This window comes from Oncorhynchus nerka, linkage group LG13 (genome assembly GCF_034236695.1).
Source record: "Oncorhynchus nerka isolate Pitt River linkage group LG13, Oner_Uvic_2.0, whole genome shotgun sequence".
Taxonomy (NCBI): Eukaryota; Metazoa; Chordata; class Actinopteri; order Salmoniformes; family Salmonidae; genus Oncorhynchus; species Oncorhynchus nerka.
Genome location: NC_088408.1, coordinates 20013765 through 20033535, shown reverse-complemented (window position 1 = coordinate 20033535; position 19771 = coordinate 20013765). Strand labels below are relative to the sequence as shown.

Sequence of the window (19771 nt, the reverse complement as noted above, 5' to 3'; positions counted from 1 at the left end):
AGGACACATGTGGTTTACGGCGACAGACCCCTCACAGCTCTCACTATCACCCTCACCCTACTGGTCCTTTCTTTAGCCCCCCCCCGCCTCTCTTACTCTATACTGTAGTGGGACTGGGCATTCCTTCTGGAAGCTTCTGAATGGGAGCTTCGAGAAAGAGCCTCTTGTATAAAAAGACATGAGCAGGCCCAGGGGTCCTCAGATACAGCGAGTGAGAGGACATTCACCTGAATCCATAGAGGATTAGGACCAGTGAAATACAGAGATTTAAATACTAGATTCGTCTGCAAAGGAACAGCAGAGACGCTCTGAGATTCAATCTACAGTGATCAGAAAACGCCAAGTGAAGCACAGGAGCACATTCTTATCTAGTCAAGGTAAGAGGGAGAGGGAGATAGATGAAAGGCAAACCAAATGAATAGTTACTTGCAACTCAGGAGTGTAAGGAAGGTCAATAGAAAATATTATGGATATACATTATGCATTAATTTTATAAAGGTGAAAGACCAGCAGGAAACAAGCAGCCTACAGTATGTTGGTACTCCATACGGAATAATGTATACCGGGGAAGAATTGAACCGTATTCATCTGAAATAGCATTAAATCAGTGGGGAGAATTTAACAGACCGTTTTCCTGGGTCTGGTAGAACCCTTTATGTGAGCATGCTAGGAGATGAGCACATGGAATATGACCCTGGTTAGAGGGAGAGAGAGACATGGCAGCTGAAGAGAAGGACGAGAAGAGAGGCTTGGCAGTCGGCACAGAGAACAATTACAATCAAGTTACCTATAACAAGTTATTACAGAATGCATTTATCAGACCTCAAAGTATCTTAGACCAGAACCTATATGACTAATATAGTCAGTTTGAAGCGAAGGGCAATGATGGATTCATAGATGCATTGATCTGGGAAAAGTAGTTTTATGAAGCCTTGATCATTTTTATGGAAAAGATCCTGCTTTAGGAAAAAGTGTCTTCAATGGGGAAGAATGTTAATGGCATTTGATGAATACTTCTCAGTATATCAGTGCTTTAAAACAATCAGGACTTTTAAGAGCAACTATAATAGTTTTGCTGAAATTAAATAACACACAAACGCCTATAGTAGATTCCATGCTGAAGACATAATAAAACTCAACATTTCTCTATTCAAGACAAAAGTCTTACATCATCTTAGTCACATTCACATGGCACCACTACAGCTGTTGGCAAGAGGGTGTGAAGATTCTGTAAACTCCACCCTCTTTTCAAATGGCAGAGGCCTTGATTGACAGATGGTGCCTGTGCAACAGGAGCCTCCAATGGAGGGCTGTATAACAGCTGCCTTTCTTCCTCAGCACTTCTATCTCTCATTGCCATGTGGCTGACTAGACTTGAGGCTTTCTAGAAAAAATCAGGTGTCTCCAGATGTTAAAAGCTTTAAAAAGGCAACATTTCCTGCAATGACTATTTGTAAGCTACTATAAGTTTTATTTTCTTCAATTGCGCTGAAGCAAGACTTATTGCAAAATGCAGCAAAAAGCCTAAAGTGCTTTTAAAAAGCATGTCTTCTGAATAGCCTTAATACAAGGATATTCAGCCATTCTTAGGATAATAAAAGTAGGTCACAATTAAAGATCTTTCAATGTCTGCCATTTTGTTTCTCTAGATGCCAGAGATAGCCAGCCACACCATGGAGGAGGAAGTGGAGACCTTTGCCTTCCAGGCTGAGATCGCCCAGCTGATGTCCCTGATCATCAACACCTTCTACTCCAACAAAGAGATCTTCCTTAGGGAGCTCATCTCCAACTCTTCAGATGTGAGTAGATTAATCATAATGCTGAATTGTCCCATGTAATATTTTACCTTAGTGACCAACCACTCATACACTGCACTCTGAGCCAATAGAGAAAACAAGTTATAGCTCAGAGTTAGCATGCTAACCACCTTGTTAAATTAGCTCAAGCTATCAACCAAGAGACTTCTTTTTACCATTGTGACCTCTTTTTTTCATGTTCTGACAGGCTTTGGACAAGATCAGATATGAGAGCTTGACAGATCCCACCAAATTGGATTCCTGCAAGGACCTAAAGATCGAGGTCACCCCTGACCTGCGCACTCGCACCCTGACCCTGGTTGACACCGGCATCGGCATGACCAAGGCCGACCTGATAAACAACCTGGGAACCATCGCCAAGTCTGGCACCAAGGCCTTCATGGAGGCCCTGCAGGCTGGAGCTGACATCTCTATGATCGGGCAGTTCGGTGTGGGTTTCTACTCCGCCTACCTGGTGGCTGAGAGGGTGACTGTCATCACCAAGCACAACGATGATGAGCAGTACATCTGGGAGTCTGCAGCTGGTGGCTCCTTCACTGTCAAAGTTGACACTGGTAAGCCTTTTCAACAGTATTGATTAATATGCTACTACAAACACATTTCTCCAATACAACACTATAAACCCTCTTCCTGCATAACTTGAATCTGCTGTGCAACAATGTCATTCTAAAGGTAGTAAGCCTAGATCCAATGTGTGAGTCTGATTTGTCTGACCTGAAGGTGAGTCCATTGGCCGTGGCACCAAAGTGATCCTGCACATGAAGGAGGACCAGTTTGAATACTGTGAGGAGAAGCGTGTCAAGGAGGTAGTGAAGAAGCACTCCCAGTTCATTGGCTACCCCATCACACTCTATGTAAGTTATAATAGAGCTCTATATTTCTTTAGTCGTAACAAAATATTGGGGAGATTAACTGAAATATACTGTATAAACTAGGAAAGTAACCTTTCGATAATAGTGGACCCAAACATTGCTCCCTATAGTAGGCAATTCCTTAAAACGTTTTAATAACATGAACATTTTCATCAAGGTGGAGAAGTCTAGAGAGAAGGAGGTGGACCTTGAGGAGGGAGAAAAGGATGAGGAGGCTGACAAAGATGCTGCAGCTGAGGACAAAGACAAGCCCAAGATCGAAGACGTCGGCTCTGATGAGGACGAGGACACCAAGGACAGCAAGAACAAGAGGAAGAAGAAGGTCAAGGAGAAGTACATCGACGCAGAGGAGCTGAACAAGACTAAGCCTATCTGGACCCGTAACCCTGATGACATCACCAATGAGGAGTACGGAGAGTTCTACAAGAGTCTGACCAACGACTGGGAGGACCACCTGGCTATCAAGGTGAGTCTATGATAGCAACCCGAAAACTCTTGATCCAACCTATGAATTAATATATTATTAGGACTGTATGAGTCAATGTTTATCTTTTTATTCCCACAGCACTTCTCAGTGGAGGGCCAGCTGGAGTTCCGCGCTCTGCTCTTTGTGCCCAGGAGGGCTTCCTTTGACCTCTTTGAGAACAAGAAGAAGAAGAACAACATCAAGCTGTATGTGCGCAGGGTCTTCATCATGGATAACTGTGACGAGCTGATGCCAGAGTATCTCAGTGAGTACTGTTCCTTAAAACCTTTCATGGATACCTCCTGAGCACCTACCTCAAGCAGGACTTCAAATGAAGCTGTAAGTAAGATGTCTGACCAATTGTCTCGGTCGTTCTCTCCAGACTTCATCAAGGGTGTGGTGGACTCTGAGGATCTCCCCCTGAACATCTCCAGAGAGATGCTGCAGCAGAGCAAGATCCTCAAGGTGATCCGCAAGAACCTGGTCAAGAAGTGTATAGAGCTTTTCATCGAGCTCTCAGAGGACAAGGACAATTACAAGAAGTTCTACGAGCAGTTCTCTAAGAACATCAAGGTACGCTCTTCCTCCCTTTGAAATGGCTTTTCCAAGGTACTACAGATCCTCTTTTTGAGGGAGCTTTAGCTTTAACATCTTCCATCGTTGTGTACCTTTTAGCTGGGAATCCATGAGGACTCTCAGAACCGCAAGAAATTGTCAGACATGCTGCGCTACTACACCTCCAACTCCGGTGATGAAATGGTTTCCTTGAAGGATTACGTTTCCCGCATGAAGGACACCCAGAAACACATCTACTACATTACTGGTGAGCTTCCCTACATTTTTTCTCTCCATTATTTTTCCTTTGTTAAATCAATGTTACATTGAAAACTTGAGAAAGAAACAGAGCAATCCAAATGTAAATAACTGTGTATCCTCTTCTAGGTGAGACCAAGGAACAGGTCGCCAACTCTTCCTTTGTGGAGCGCCTCCGCAAGGCCGGCCTGGAAGTGATCTACATGATTGAGCCCATTGATGAGTACTGTGTCCAGCAGCTGAAGGAGTATGATGGCAAGAACCTAGTCTCTGTGACCAAGGAGGGTCTGGAGCTGCCTGAGGATGAGGATGAGAAAAAGAAACAGGAGGAGCTGAATTCTAAATTTGAGAACCTCTGCAAGGCCATGAAGGACATCCTGGACAAGAAAATTGAGAAGGTACAAGCACAATTTACCTGAACCTAATCCCTCTGCAAAGTGTCTTCACCTTTTAATATCAGACCACTTACAACAATCGTCACTATGACTACTAGTCATCTGTTTTCAATATTGACAGGTTTCAGTGTCCAACCGCCTGGTCTCCTCCCCCTGCTGCATTGTGACCAGCACCTACGGGTGGACAGCCAACATGGAGAGGATCATGAAATCTCAAGCTCTCAGAGACAACTCCACCATGGGCTACATGACAGCCAAAAAGCACCTGGAGATCAACCCAACCCACCCTATTGTCGAGACTCTGAGAGAGAAAGCTGAGGCCGACAAGAACGACAAAGCCGTGAAGGACCTGGTCATCTTGCTATTCGAGACTGCTCTGATGTCTTCTGGATTCACACTGGACGACCCTCAGACCCACGCAAATCGCATCTACAGGATGATCAAGCTTGGCCTGGGTGAGTTGATCAAGCTTATTCGCCCTCAGCTTTTGTCTTGGTTGATGGGATTGAAAGTCTCCTCCTAGAGCAATATACAGACAGGGCTGCAAACACCAAGTAACTGACAGAAATATCATGGTAGTACAATGGTAAGGAATATGGATTTTGCTTTTTCCATACTTTGGCTGTCTGAATAGCAGTTAGTACACCAACTGAAGATGGTTTTCTAATGTAGGCTATTTCTTCCCATCTACAGGCATCGATGATGATGATTCAGCAGTGGAGGACATCCTCCAGCCCAGTGAGGATGACATGCCTGTCCTGGAGGGAGATGATGACACCTCTAGAATGGAGGAAGTTGACTAAAGATATTACAGAAGTACATCATTTTATTTCTGCCTTTTAACTCTTTATTTTGTACGTAATTTTTTTGTTTGTCCCAAATAGACTTTCCAATTTACATTTTCCATGACTGTTGAGCTGTGGAGAAAGTATTGTATTTAATCAATCAAAATTAATCACTACCATAATCATATAGTATACCGGCTGCCTATTCATATAGTATACCCTATTCAACTGTACTTTAATAATAGGCTATTTAATGTCAAATCAACAGGGATTTGACTTGTCTTTTTGTAACTGTGAGCTATTTTCTATGAAAAACGACAAGATTTATAATAAAGATGTATTTAGAAAAATATCTTACATTGTCTCTTTCTGATTGATGAATCCTCTTTTTCAAATAGTCTGGATTATTGTGATGTCAGGCATGTTTATAATTCAACACAATTTAATATCTCAGAGATGGATGAATGGACTATTTATTTTGCATCACCTTACCCTCTCCTAAGTGCTCCCTGTAATGACAGTATTTCACATCTTGTTTTCTTGTGAATTCTTTTGAGTTATCATGATGATGAACATGTCATGATATTGCCGTGGAAATTCAACACAGGGACACTATATTGGTATGTACTGTACCAATGACTGTTTGTTTATATGAAGGTATTAACCCTGATTTTAAAAAATAAAATACAAAATGAACCCTGATATCGCCACGCCCATAAACCCGCCTTCACAGAATTGAATGCAAGAGGGGCGTGGACAGAGTTCTAGCGTTTGATTGACATGCCATCGCTCCTCTCAGTGCACACACTCATCCTACACACTGTAGAAGCACAGTTTTGGAAGAGTCCAGACGGTTCTAGAAGCTGAGGATTTCTCGAAGACACTCAGCTGGGATAAAAGCTTGCCAGTTGTCCTCCTCTCCCCATCTTTGGCGTTAGCTGGCTGGGTTGTGTTTGGTCAGGAACCAACTTCTGAAGAAGAGTACAGGGACATTTCCATCCACAGTAAGGTAAGAAATGAAATAACATTTTCCAACAGTAAGATGAGTGTCACTCTCCAAGTCATACAGTCAGTGGTAATCCAGTCAATTAACGAAATGTATAGATTATATTTCATTTCTTTGCCATCAGAAAAATCCACCCAAAACATTATTTTGTTGCAATGAATTCCATTGTACTTTTCCTAATTTCTTTACATTATTTCAGCATAGCCCACCATCCATACGTTTGCATTCATTATACTATGAAGCTGACCTATAAAACCTGCAGTATATCCCGTCGTGGATCTTGACTGTCTGTCACACTTTGATCATTAACCGAAAATGATTTTCATTCACTTTACTAAACAATAACTATTCATCACGATTTGGATAATATTTCTTCAAGTAGGAAATTCATAAATATAAACATAACTCGTTATAATACACAGTCGCGAGGAGGAGATTGCGATATGTTAGATAGAAACGGATTATGCGCTGGTAGGTTCTAGAATCATGTTATTTACCGTACCAACCGGCAGGTGGAGCATGTTTGTCCGATGTTACTTCAAACCACGTGCTTTTCTGTGAGATTACACTGAGATTTGACGATGAATGAGTTTTCTTTTATATATATATATCTATCCGTCCCTCTAAAAACTGTTGCTTATTAACGCATCGTCATTATCGCTGGTACTTCCATAGTTTACCAGCAGTGTGGAATGTAGAATATTCGATGATATTATAGTGCGCCTGTTCAGAGTAGACAATTATTGATTGATGTAATTTCCTTACAATTAATTTATTTCAGTTTATTTTGTTGAATACTTTGCTCTTTGAACTAAGCTATGTAAAATGTAAGAATATATTTATTACATTTTGAGGGAGACATTTGGAAAAGTGTTCATACTTTTAGGGGGGGGTTATATTTATGACTATGGTCGTCTCACCTTGCTATCTTTAGATGAATGCACTAACTGTAAATCACTCTGGATAAGAGCATCTGCTAAATGACTAAAATGTGGCAAGGACCTGTGGCTTCTCTGCTGATGGTTTGCATTTGGTGGATTACAGTCATGAAGTCAATGCAGATGTGAGGAACATAGAGGACAGTCTGTCACACACCGTCTGTCTGTTTTAATCTATAAATCCCTTACGGAACTCCATGCAGGTGCACGAGCTAGTGCGCACATTAAAGGCCCAGTGCTGTCAAAAACATGATTTCCTGTGTTTTATATATATTTCCACACCGAGGTTGCAATAATACTGTGACATTTTGAAAATTACGATAATTCCCTTTTAGTGTAAGAGCGGTTTGAAAAGAACACCTGACATTTCAGACTGTTTTGGTGGGATGGAGTTTTGGCCTGCCTGGTGACATCACCAGGTGGTAAATTATTTAAGATGCAATATGTAACTTTTTGGGTGACCTGACCAAATGCATATAGAAATGTGAGTTAATGATCTGAATTTTCATTGAAAGCAAGTCTAAGAAGCGGTAGATCTGTTCTATGTGCGCTATTGTTATGCTTCCCTAAAGTTTAGATTTTGCATCTTACTTTTGGTTTTGTACACCAGCTTCAAACAGCATAAAATTGTTATTGAAAATATATTTCACGGCAGTTTAGATTGTACAATGATTCTCGACACTACTTGTTTTGTCACATGAACTGAAATTAGCTCAACTATTTTAATTTTTGCAACCAGGAAATGGTTCAGTGATTTCTACATAGTACACCTTTTAAAATAGGCCAATAAGAAAGATGCTTCCAAACCTCTCTGCCAATAATGGCTAGTTTTCAGTTTCCCACTCAGACCACTCCCAGACAGTCCTAGCAAAATTCTTGCTTGAGAAAATAATTGAGATTAAAATGACTGCATTGGACCTTTTTAAGTCTGAAACGCAAATGTCAGGTCCAGCCATGTCTTATGGTTTTGAGAACTAGTATTGTGTCAGTAACATCCCTACTAGCCACTCAATGACTGCCGTTGACCTGATGGAGCTGTCTGGACTGCCATGACCATACTGACACACAGTGGTTCATTTGGGGTGGAGTTGAAAAATGTGTTTTTGACGGTGACGTCAGATTGCACAACTTCGGCTGCACTGACAGTCCAAGGAGTGATGCAACCCGTCAGAAGACAGTCTGGTGTGTTGTGTTGTCTCCTTCTCAGAGTGTGTGTCTGTTGTCTCCAAAGATGCCGGAAGCCCATGACGCTCCGATGGAGGAGGAAGCAGAGACCTTTGCCTTCCAGGCTGAGATCGCCCAGCTGATGTCGCTGATCATCAACACATTCTACTCCAACAAAGAGATCTTCCTTAGGGAGCTCATCTCCAACTCCTCAGATGTGAGTACTTCAGACACCACAAGCACTTAGACTTCTTGGTAGTTTAGTATTATTTGACAATTCATAAAATACACAGGCATTTTACTTACATTCCTAGTTTATTGCACCACTATTAATATTTGAAGTATCTTTAGATTGTTTAAATTCATATTTTATTAAACACAATAAAATATTGACGTAGCCTGCAGGATACATTTACATATAATTAAGACTTTTGTTAATCTTGTGCTGAGGTCGGTGTGAAATCAAAATTCAGATGTATTTAGACCTATTTATTTTCAATCGACTACTAGGCTCTGGACAAAATCCGCTATGAGAGCCTGACAGACCCGACGAAGATGGACTCTGGCAAGGACCTGAAGATCGAGGTCATTCCCAACAAGGAGGAGCGCACCCTGACCCTGGTTGACACCGGCATCGGCATGACCAAGGCCGACCTGATAAACAACCTGGGAACCATCGCCAAGTCTGGCACCAAGGCCTTCATGGAGGCCCTGCAGGCTGGAGCTGACATCTCTATGATCGGGCAGTTCGGTGTGGGTTTCTACTCCGCCTACCTAGTGGCTGAGAGGGTGACTGTCATCACCAAGCACAACGATGATGAGCAGTACATCTGGGAATCCTCTGCTGGCGGATCCTTCACCGTCAAAGTCGACACGTCAGGTAAAGACAGATTATAGTTTTACAGTGAACTGTACCACTTAACTCTATGTTAAGACTATTTTCCTGGTATGGTCTGTCCTAAACGCTGACTTGACTCCCATGTCTCTCTCCTATAGCTGAGTCTATTGGTCGTGGCACCAAGGTGATTCTGTACCTGAAGGATGACCAGACAGAATATTGTGAGGAGAAACGTGTCAAAGAAATCGTGAAGAAGCACTCCCAGTTCATCGGATACCCCATCACACTCTTTGTAAGAACTAGTAGGCGTGAGTGGATTAAATTGTAACTAGTGTGAAATCAACCCCTAGATGTAGTGGGAACTCCACTGAGTGATTACTATGTTGTTGGAAGTACATCTCAAGGATCCTTTCAGATTTGCATAAGAGGTCAAGGGGGTAGGAAGAGATTTCAGATTGGACAAGTAACTGATTGGACGGTAAATTGATGCAGATAACATTTTTCACTTTTTTCATTTTTATATCAAATGTGAAACAGACACAGTGAATGAAATATTTCTGCCAACTACCCTCTAAAAAATAACTTACTGTACACCAACTCTGTCCCCTAACATGCCCATGATCCTCTTTGTTCAGGTGGAGAAGGAGCGCGACAAGGAAGTGAGTGATGATGATGAGGCGGAGGAGGAGGAGGAGAAGGAGAAGAAAGATGGGGAAGGAGAGGATGACAAACCTGATATCGAGGATGTAGGCTCTGACGAGGAGGATGACCATGATCATGGCCACGACGGCGCATGTGGGGACAAGAAGAAGAAGAAGAAGACGAAGAAGATCAAGGAGAAGTACATTGACCAGGAGGAGCTGAACAAGACCAAGCCCCTTTGGACTCGTAACCCTGATGACATCACCAACGAGGAGTACGGAGAGTTCTACAAGAGCCTGACCAACGACTGGGAAGAACACCTGGCTGTCAAGGTGAGGATATTCTATTTATATTGGCCAACAGAATACATTTCCACACTATTTACAAAGTTTTACTCTGATTTGTAAAGTCATAGGTAGTACCAGTATTGGTCAGTTTATAATGCTTGAGCTAATTTCATAATGGCATACAGTGTACATGTACATGAAGATTTGTTTTAGTTAGTTGTTTACCTTCTGTTTTCTTCTACAGCACTTCTCAGTGGAGGGCCAGCTGGAGTTCCGTGCCCTGCTCTTTGTGCCTCGCCGTGCGCCCTTTGACCTCTTTGAGAACAAGAAGAAGAAGAACAACATCAAGCTGTACGTCAGGAGGGTCTTCATCATGGACAACTGTGACGATCTGATCCCTGAATACCTCAGTAAGTCAGATAGAACTGAAGTAGATGCTCACATAGAGCAGGTCTGTGAATGATAAACACAGCTGTAGTCTCATCTGACCCATATTGTCTTGGTCGTTCTCTCCAGACTTCATCAAGGGTGTGGTGGACTCTGAGGATCTCCCCCTGAACATCTCCAGAGAGATGCTGCAGCAGAGCAAGATCCTCAAGGTGATCCGCAAGAACCTGGTCAAGAAGTGTATAGAGCTTTTCACAGAACTCTCAGAGGACAGAGAGAACTACAAGAAGTACTACGAGCAGTTCTCCAAGAACATCAAGGTCAGTTTCATACTAATGTGACACTGTAAACATAGTAATAATGGATTATATTATTTATACAGAGCTTTTCACTAGTTTTCAGACAATTGATGTGTAACAGCAGCACCCACCACATGGGTGGTACACGGCAACCATTTTGTGCCAACATGCTCACCACACATTAGCTATCATCATTGTAACATTACCTTCAAGGTCAGCCTGAACTAAATCTAGGTTGCGACAGTCACCATCTATCTAGTGGTATAATAGGATGTAGGAGACAATCTAGGTGGATACAATGTCATATACCCACCTGTTATTTGAAGAATCATTGGGGAACATTCTGAAAGGTGTAGCTGTAGAATGTTCCACTAACCTTTAACTGGTCTGATCCCCTCGCCATCTTGTCTCCTCTAAACCTGATATAAGCTGCTTAGGGCCCTGTCGCTCAGAGTGCTCCTTACCGCCATCTTCTGTCTTGCTGAAGTGGGTTTGCATGAATAGGGTCAGCCTCTATGGCATATTGTTAGTTCTTGCATAAATCTTAAGGTAGGCCTTGGATTCCAAGTTAAAACAATCTGCAGGGGGCACACCTTTCATGTCCTCCGGAATTATGTGAAATCTGGCTCTATTCTTAAAGGACGTTTACCTTACTGACACAAGGCAACAAACAAGCCCCTTCTAGATATCATATTTGTCAGAACTTTGGGTTACCTCCTGGAAAAATGTAAAAGTCTCGTAATGCACCAAGATACTTTCTGGGTGACTTGTTGTTTAACTTAGATCTGTGTTTTCTTTCCAAGCTGGGTATCCATGAGGACTCTCAGAACCGTAAGAGGCTGTCAGACATGCTGCGCTACTACACCTCAGCCTCAGGGGACGAGATGGTCTCCCTGAAGGACTACGTCACACGCATGAAGGACACCCAGAAACACATCTACTACATCACTGGTGAGGAAACACTCCTCACTGTACAGCCCAGTTCATAGGTTGTCAGATGGTAGGAACCTGTTTGCTCAAGTTTCTTTACCTACTGCATGTTCCAGGCGAGACCAAAGACCAGGTGGCCAACTCCGCATTCGTGGAGCGCCTCCGCAAGGCCGGCCTGGAAGTGATCTACATGATTGAGCCCATTGATGAGTACTGTGTCCAGCAGCTGAAGGAGTACGATGGCAAGAACCTGGTCTCTGTGACCAAGGAGGGACTGGAGCTGCCTGAGGATGAGGACATGAAGAAGAGACAAGAAGAGCAGAAGTCTCAGTTTGAGAACCTCTGCAAGATCATGAAGGACATCCTGGAGAAGAAAGTTGAGAAGGTGAGGACGCTTAATCACACTGCTTATAGATATCATGTTGCTGAAGAGGTCCTTTATGATAAGGCAAATGTCAGGAGGCTTCACTTTACCTCAAAATGTCACCAATAAACCCAACTTTATTTACAAGCTCACTGACAGTACAACGATTGCCTGATTCAATGCTGTTCTGATCAACTTCCTAATAACCAACCTATCCTACCCCCCCCCCAGGTGACAGTGTCCAACCGCCTGGTCTCCTCCCCCTGCTGCATCGTGACCAGCACCTACGGCTGGACGGCCAACATGGAGAGGATCATGAAGGCCCAGGCCCTGAGGGACAACTCCACCATGGGCTACATGGCTGCCAAGAAACACCTGGAGATCAACCCAGACCACCCCATTGTGGAGACCCTGAGGCAGAAGGCAGAGGCTGATAAGAATGATAAGTCTGTGAAGGACCTGGTCATTCTGCTGTTTGAGACGGCTCTACTGTCCTCTGGGTTCACCTTGGATGACCCTCAGACACACTCCAACCGAATCTACCGGATGATAAAGCTAGGCCTGGGTTAGTTGATTTGCTCAAACAAGGATGATGTTTGTGATCAATTGTAACCCCTTTGCCTGTAGTCCTTTTGTGTTTTCTGATCTGAAGGACCCATGTTGGTGTAATCAATAAGGTCATATTGTCTCCATCTAGCCCTCCAGTATACTATACTTAACATTAAGTAGCCTAGATATGAGAGAGAACCTTGTTAAAGCTTCAGTAACTGACCGTGACTCATTCCTCCCCCTCTTCCCCTGTCCAGGTATTGACGAGGATGAGCTGACCCCTGAGGAGCCAACTTCAGCCCCCATCGAGGACATGCCTCAACTGGAGGGAGATGAGGATGCATCCAGGATGGAGGAGGTTGACTAGACCAGCTTGCTCAGCTGCTGTGTTACTGTAACTATGGCAGTTAGCTTTGGCACTAGTAGTGTTCAGATTAATTCCCCTAAATGTTAAAATCTTTTGAAGAAAAACAAGAGCCTGTTGACACTTTTTTTTTTTTTTTTTTGTATCTTGAATTGTATCAAGCATTTTTGTATTTATTGACATTCCAATGTTATTTTGTGTGTTGACTGTATGACTTGACTGTAAATATCTTCTCAAATTGATACGAACTTCAAATGTTGGGGACCCAAAAAATAATAAAGTTTACCACGTTAACCAATTGCATTGCTTCATCTTGCTATTTGTGTTTTTGAAAAAAATTAGCTTTTCTAGCGGTTTAGTTGGATACTGTACAAATACTCCAAAGTTATAATGGTGTACAGCTTCTTCTGTCAGTAGGGTAAGTTGATTTAAAACCATTACATTCAGCATCCTTCCATCAAGGGAAATTAGTTATTTCTTACTTTTACCACTTTTTCTCCTCAATTTCATGGTATTCAATTGGTAGTTAGTCTTGTCTCAAAGCTTCAACTCGCGTGCCGACTCAGGCAAGATGAAGGTCGAGCTGTGTATCCTCTGAAACACAACCCAACCAAGCCGACACTGCTTGACACAATGCCCACTTAACCCAAAAGCACCAATGTGTCGGAGGAAACCCTGCACCTGGCGACCATGTCATTGTGCAAGTACACAATGGGATAAGGACAACCTTGCCGTCCAAACCCAGATGACACTGGGCCAATTGTGCACCACCCCATGGGGTAGGATAGGATAGGTTGGTTATTAGGAAGATGATCAGCTGCAACAGAGCCTGGACTCGAACCCAGAATTTCTAGTGGCACAGATGGCACTGCATTGCAGTGCCTTGGACCACTGCACCACATGGGAGGCCATATGTAGACATCTTTGTTAGAAATAATACTTATCTCAGAATGTTGTGTATCCCTGGAAATGATCAGAATTCATTTTAACATTACAGTTTTGAAAACCATAGCTTGTCCAAAAACGGGTCTCCTGGCACAACTTATCCCAGGACTGGGGTAAGTTGAGCCACGGTGCAGCATAAGTTAGGCCACCTACACATTTCTGTACTGAATTAAATTTTACCACTCTTTAAAATATTTTCTTTATTTCCCTAACTCAATTCAACACAATCACAAGTGCTTTTTTGTCTTAATAATTTTAAACATATTTTAACACAGGCTTAACACCTTACACTTTACTTTTTTTAACACTTTAAACATGATGCAGGCCCTGTTAACTCGTATCCCAAGTGATAATGCCTTGAATTATCCCTTGGAAGAAAACATTTAAATTTGCTCAACTTGCCATTGGCTTACACATTTTCTCAATTTACCCCAAGGCCATTGGCTCAACTTACCCCAAGGCAAACGTTTTGACTAAATTAGCCCACAAAGCTACAAGGATGCACTTTCATGCTAGATTTTAACACGTATTGAAACTAACCCAACTGATGAAAAAAACAACCTTAAAATGATCTACTTTGGTTTAGAGGTTTCATGACACTTGTAAGACAAATTAATTTGACTTGGTGAAATTTCTTACCACTTTCTCCATGTTTCTTCCTCCACACATTCCATGAAATTACCTCTTAAATATTTGGTCAAATTATTAATTATACATTTTGTGGGTGTCTCAACTTACCCGTTTGGCTCAACTTACTCCACTCTCCCCTACTGTGCTGACAAATACTTTGCATTACAATCATTGTCCACGATAACAATTACACAGTTGCATAGCCTATGAATAGACACCACGAATGGAAGGAGAAGAACTCCCTAATCAGAATAAATATGCAACACAACATTATGCACTGTCATGGCATCTACTATGCTATCCCAAACAGACTAACAGAGATAGTTGGCATATTAAACATGATGAGGAACTGCAATACTAGTACCAGCTACATACTATTTGCTATATGTCTCCAGCAGCTGAAAATGTTTTTAAAAAGTTACAACCATACAAAAGAAAAACTGCTATCTAACTGCCATGTTGGAGTAGGAGCCAGATAGACACCCATCCAACTCGACTGATGTCAAACAGCTGCAGTTGTAACGTGTTTTGCCAGCAGGGCGGGTGCCAATGGGTTGGTGCTCCCATGCACACTCGAGCACTGTCTGTTAAAAAGAGACGTTGAGTCGCCTGACAGTTAGCAGCCTAATATATCGGCGAGGATAGGCGAAAATGTTCTGATGCTTCATCCAGACAAGTTGTGAGACACAAAGTTATATGGGCAGAGTAGCCCACATTTTGGGAGCATGGAGAGGCCAGAGACAGACAGACTAGTGAATTACAGAAGTTGGGTATTGGAGAAAGGCCATCAGTGAATGCTCTGCAAGCAGTACAGTGGATGAAGGCGCGGCATGAGCATGGTGAACAGAATGCCATGGAAATGGCAGCGAAGAATGAGAAGAGCTGGCTGCAGCGGCAAGATATGTGTTGATGAAGAATGGTCAAGTACAAACTGTATTCTGTTGTCTCTGATGGCTCAGATTTTTAACCTGATGAGAGTGAGGATGGATGACCTGTGGTGGCAGGTGTGGTGAAGCCCTCCGAGTCCGAGCCTTGCCCCGATGATCATGCAAAGGATAATTCATGCCCAGTGGGAGTGACATTTTTGGAGCCAGTGGATCCCTGCCTTTTGGCTGATCCATATGTAGTCTCAGGCTGGGTAGAAAATAAGTTGTGTACTGTTAAATCTGTGAAGATAGCTCAAAGATGACTTGTGACTTCTGTCCAGAGGTAGCGGGCTCTTCTCATCACACGTCTAGGAACAAGACCTGTGACTTGCTTTGTTCTCCAGAACAGGGCGCCTTTGAAAGGAGTGATTACTGGGTTGGTGTGTTGAGATGCAGCAACTGAAATTGAAAATTCCCTGTCTGTGACACCCGTCGTTTGGTGCGACACAGACACGGTGGCGAGTATGGTGAAACGGAGAAGACATCATCTATCCTTTTGAGTTGTGTAGTATTGGTGGAAAAAAACTGCCTCAATTGTGGGGGTGCCGATGTTGCTGGGGATCAGAAGTGTCCAGTGCAAGAGAGACAGGTTGAGGTTGCCAGGGTCAGAGTAGAGGAGAATGTGTCATATGCTGAGGCAGTGAAGAGAGCGCAGGATGAATGGTCAAAGGTGAGCAGTAGGCCTAGGCCAATACAGTGATATGAATTTGTTCTTCAGTAAGGTTGGCTTCTTTGCATTCTTTGCCTTGGTTATCAACTGTACCACAGAAATGGAATCTAAATCACAGAAAATAGATGCAGAGCCCCACATGTTTTGAGCCCCTCCACCACAGAAAGCACTTTATTAACTCAATATATATATTTATACATTGTTTTCAAACTGATATGTGACGCGTATTAATGCCAAAATAACATGCAAACCTGTTTTGCATGTTATTTTGGCATTAATACGCGTCACATACCAGTTTGAAAACAATGTATGAATATATATTTTGAGTTAATAAAGTGCTTTCTGTGGTGGAAGGGCAGCCATCGGGAAAATCCAGAGCGTAGGGGTTGGTAATCTTCTCTAGTTGTGCCGTGATTGGTTTAGTGTTCCATCACTCATGGGACACTACGTCACCGCCAAATCTACAGGGAGAGCTAGAAAGTTCAAGCCCCCTTGGGTGCTGCCATAGATTTACATTAGAAGTGCCTATCCAAGAAGGGGCAAGATCATTGGCCACAGATAAAATGACTCAAATCACGTTATATCTACCGTAGCTTTGATTGGACTGATCATGTCAACATCATGAACAACACTCAGGCTCACGAGTGGTGCAGTGGTCTAAGGCACAGCATCTCAGTGCTAGAGGTGTCACTACAGACCCTGGTTCAGTTCCAGGCTGTATCACAACCAGACATGATTGGGAGTCCAATAGGGTGGCATATAATTGGTCTGGCCTCATCTGGGTTAGGGTTTGCCCAGGGTAGGCTGTCATTGTAAATAATAATTTGTTCTTAACTGACTTCCCTAGTTAAATAAATAAAATCATATTTTCAAAATCATAGCAAGCCAACTAGATAAGCAGTCATCATGAATCACCTCGACAATCTACTGGCAAATCCTTGTCATATGAAGAGAAATTAAAGATAAAACGTATCAGTGCTCCTTGGCCATTGGACATAAACATTATACAAAAAGATGGAAATCGCAAATTCAACAATGAGTAGTTAGGAAGGAATCGATGCCTAACTGCAAGCGGTGCAAAGCAATCACTATTTTGCTTAAGCTGCTATTTGATGGAGAGTGTGTGTGATCCAAGTCTGGATAAACATTCAAGGATAAACATTCACACACAACACCATGGGTCAGAAAAGGTTGAATAAATTGGCCATGCTATCAATCCAGCATGAATTCTGCCGCGTTCAAAACAACTGGAAACTCGGAACTTGGAAATCTCAGACTTCAGTGAGTTCACGACAACTGGGAAAGCTGAAAAAAAATATCTCAGACTGGGAAAATACGTTTTGAACGGTCATCCAACTTGGAATTCCAAGTCGGGACATCTGGCCTCTTTCTAGAGCTTGGACCTGAAGATCACTGACATCATGATTCAACGCTCTTTTACAAATCTAGAGAATGCCAGACTTTGAATGCGAAGTTTCATGACAAAATTTGCCCACAAGCAGGACCGCGCCATCTTCCTGTTCAAGTGTGCACAATGGTCCAAAAATGTCTTGTATGCTTCTGCATAAATCATGTAATATGCCAGGGAGATATGTATACTGTAATTAAGAAAGTAATACTAAGTGTATGTTGTGTAGTAAGATGTTAATAGCCCATGTGCATCACCCTAATATTTTGGTCCTTTTCCTTCTCACAAGTTAGCCTACTGTTCTGACTTGCTGGTGCACATGTAGCCTATAATCTGTTTTAAATGTCATCATCGAATATAGTAAGAACTTTCATTATCTGCTTATATGGCCAATTTTATTTATCCTAAGGTTCTGACTTGGTGTACAGGGAGAATACTGTAAGAACGGCCCAAGTTCTGAATTATGTCGCAGTACATTTCAAAAGTACTGAACAAATAGTTATATCGACCATGGAGGAAATTATATTGGAAGGTCGGAAGGCCCAGCTGCGTTGTTGTAGGCACGTTATTGGGGACATAAGCAGAACTCCGGAATGGGAAAATGAAGTCCCTAGAGAAAGCAGGTACAAGATGAAGCGGCAGTATTATCATAAGGAGACGTGTACGGAGAAGGAATGGAGGGGAAAAGAGAGGGAGAAGAGGGTGAGCTTGAGTCAGATAAAAATGGTGGGAAAAGGGAGATGGTTTGTCAAAGAATAATGGTAGAAAGTGTAAGCAGAGGGAACTTGTAACACCTGTCGTCGGAAGGAGTGGACCAAAGTGCAGCGTGAAAAGTGTTCATAATTATTTTTATTATCAAAAAACACTCGAACAAAGTAATAAAATGACAGCGAACACTTCTGTCAGGCAACAGAGACAAAACAGAAAATAACTACCCACAAAACACAGGTGGAAAAAAGGCTACCTAAGTATGATTCCCAATCAGAGACAACGATAGACAGCTGCCTCTGATTGGGAACCACACTCGGCCAAAAACATAGAAATAGGAAACATAAAATGCCCACCCTAATCACACCCTGACCGAACCAAATAGAGAAATAAAACGTCCCTCTAAGGCCAGGGCGTGACAGTACCCCCCCCCCCCCCTCCACAAAGGTGCGGACTCCTGGCCGCAAACCTGAACCTATAGGGGAGGGTCTGGGTGGGCATCTACCCTCGGTGGCGGCTCCAGTTCGGGACGTAGCCCCTGCTCCCTGCGTTGATCCCTCAGCTTCTGTCGAACCGGACCGTGGACGGAGGCTCCGGACCGGGGACCGTCACTGGAGGCTCCTTGCCCTGGATTTTCACTGGAGGCTTTGTGCCATGGAACATCACTACAGGCGCCGGGCCATGGATCATCACTGGAGGCTTCATGCCATGGATCATCAGTACAGGCTCCGGGCCATGGATCATCACTGGAGGCTTCGTGCGTGGAGCCAGAACAGGTCTCACAGGACTGAGGAGACGTACTGGAGGCCTGGTAAGTGGAGCTGCCACTGGATTTACCAGGCTAGGTAGACATACTGGAGGCCTGGTACGTGGAACCGGAACAGGTCTCACCGGACTGGGGAGATGCACTGGAAGCCTGGTGCGTGGCACAGGCACCGGATACACTGGGCCGTGGAGGCGCACTGGAGGTCTCGAGCGTAGAGCTGGCACAACCCGTCCTGGCTGGATGCCCACTTCCGCCCGGCAAATGAGGGGCGCTGGCACAGAGCGCACCGGCCTGTGAATGCTCACTGGAGACACCTTGCGCATCACCGCATAACACGGTGCCTGACAGGTCACACGCTCCCCATGGTAAGCACGGGAGTTGGCTCAGGTCTAAACCCTGACACCACCAATCTCCCAGTGTGCCCCCCTCCCAAAAAAATGTCGGGGGGGGGCTGCCTCTCAGGCTACAGTTGTTGTTGTGGACCAAAGTGCAGCGTGAAAAGGGTTCATAATTATTTTTATTAGCAAAAAACACTCGAACAAAGTAACAAAACGAAAGCGAACAGTTCTGTCAGGTAACAGAGACAAAACAGAAAATAACTACCCACAAACACAGGTGGGAAAAAGGCTACCTAAGTATGATTCCCAATCAGAGACAACGATAGACAGCTGCCTCTGATTGGGAACCACACTCGGCCAAAAACAAAGAAATAGGAAACATAGAATGCCCACCCTAATCACACCCTGACCTAACCAAATAGAGAAACAAAATGGCTCTCTAAGGTCAGGGCGTGACAGAGCTG

At 43.4% G+C, this 19771-nt stretch overlaps 2 protein-coding genes across 2 annotated transcripts; both read left to right on the top strand.

Annotated features, from left to right (window-relative positions):
- Positions 1-128: 128 nt before the first annotated feature.
- On the top strand, positions 129-5500 carry LOC115118567 (heat shock protein HSP 90-alpha 1). The gene is made up of 11 exons (XM_029647223.2): positions 129-377; positions 1650-1799; positions 2005-2371; positions 2538-2671; positions 2847-3155; positions 3255-3420; positions 3538-3728; positions 3831-3978; positions 4098-4366; positions 4485-4818; positions 5057-5500. The coding sequence occupies exons 2-11, from the start codon at positions 1650-1652 to the stop codon at positions 5164-5166; spliced, it is 2178 nt and encodes a 725-aa protein (XP_029503083.1). The 5' UTR covers positions 129-377; the 3' UTR covers positions 5167-5500.
- Positions 5501-5985: 485 nt separating this feature from the next.
- Positions 5986-13217, top strand: LOC135559458 (heat shock protein HSP 90-alpha-like). Its single transcript, XM_029647220.2, has 11 exons — positions 5986-6157; positions 8324-8473; positions 8767-9136; positions 9253-9386; positions 9730-10068; positions 10268-10433; positions 10540-10730; positions 11513-11660; positions 11756-12024; positions 12235-12568; positions 12810-13217. Exons 2-11 carry the CDS (start codon positions 8324-8326, stop codon positions 12917-12919), a joined length of 2211 nt encoding a protein of 736 aa, XP_029503080.2. The 5' UTR covers positions 5986-6157; the 3' UTR covers positions 12920-13217.
- Positions 13218-19771: the final 6554 nt, after the last annotated feature.

Coding starts and splice junctions, on each gene's coding strand:
- LOC115118567 (XM_029647223.2), top strand. CDS start 1,650: ATGCCAGAGATAGCCAGCCACACCATGGAGGAGGAAGTGGAGACCTTT. Junction 3,421..3,537: donor GCTGATGCCAGAGTATCTCA/GTGAGTACTGTT, acceptor CGTTCTCTCCAG/ACTTCATCAAGGGTGTGGTG. Junction 3,979..4,097: donor ACACATCTACTACATTACTG/GTGAGCTTCCCT, acceptor ATCCTCTTCTAG/GTGAGACCAAGGAACAGGTC.
- LOC135559458 (XM_029647220.2), top strand. CDS start 8,324: ATGCCGGAAGCCCATGACGCTCCGATGGAGGAGGAAGCAGAGACCTTT. Junction 9,137..9,252: donor CGTCAAAGTCGACACGTCAG/GTAAAGACAGAT, acceptor TCTCTCCTATAG/CTGAGTCTATTGGTCGTGGC. Junction 12,025..12,234: donor TGGAGAAGAAAGTTGAGAAG/GTGAGGACGCTT, acceptor CCCCCCCCCCAG/GTGACAGTGTCCAACCGCCT.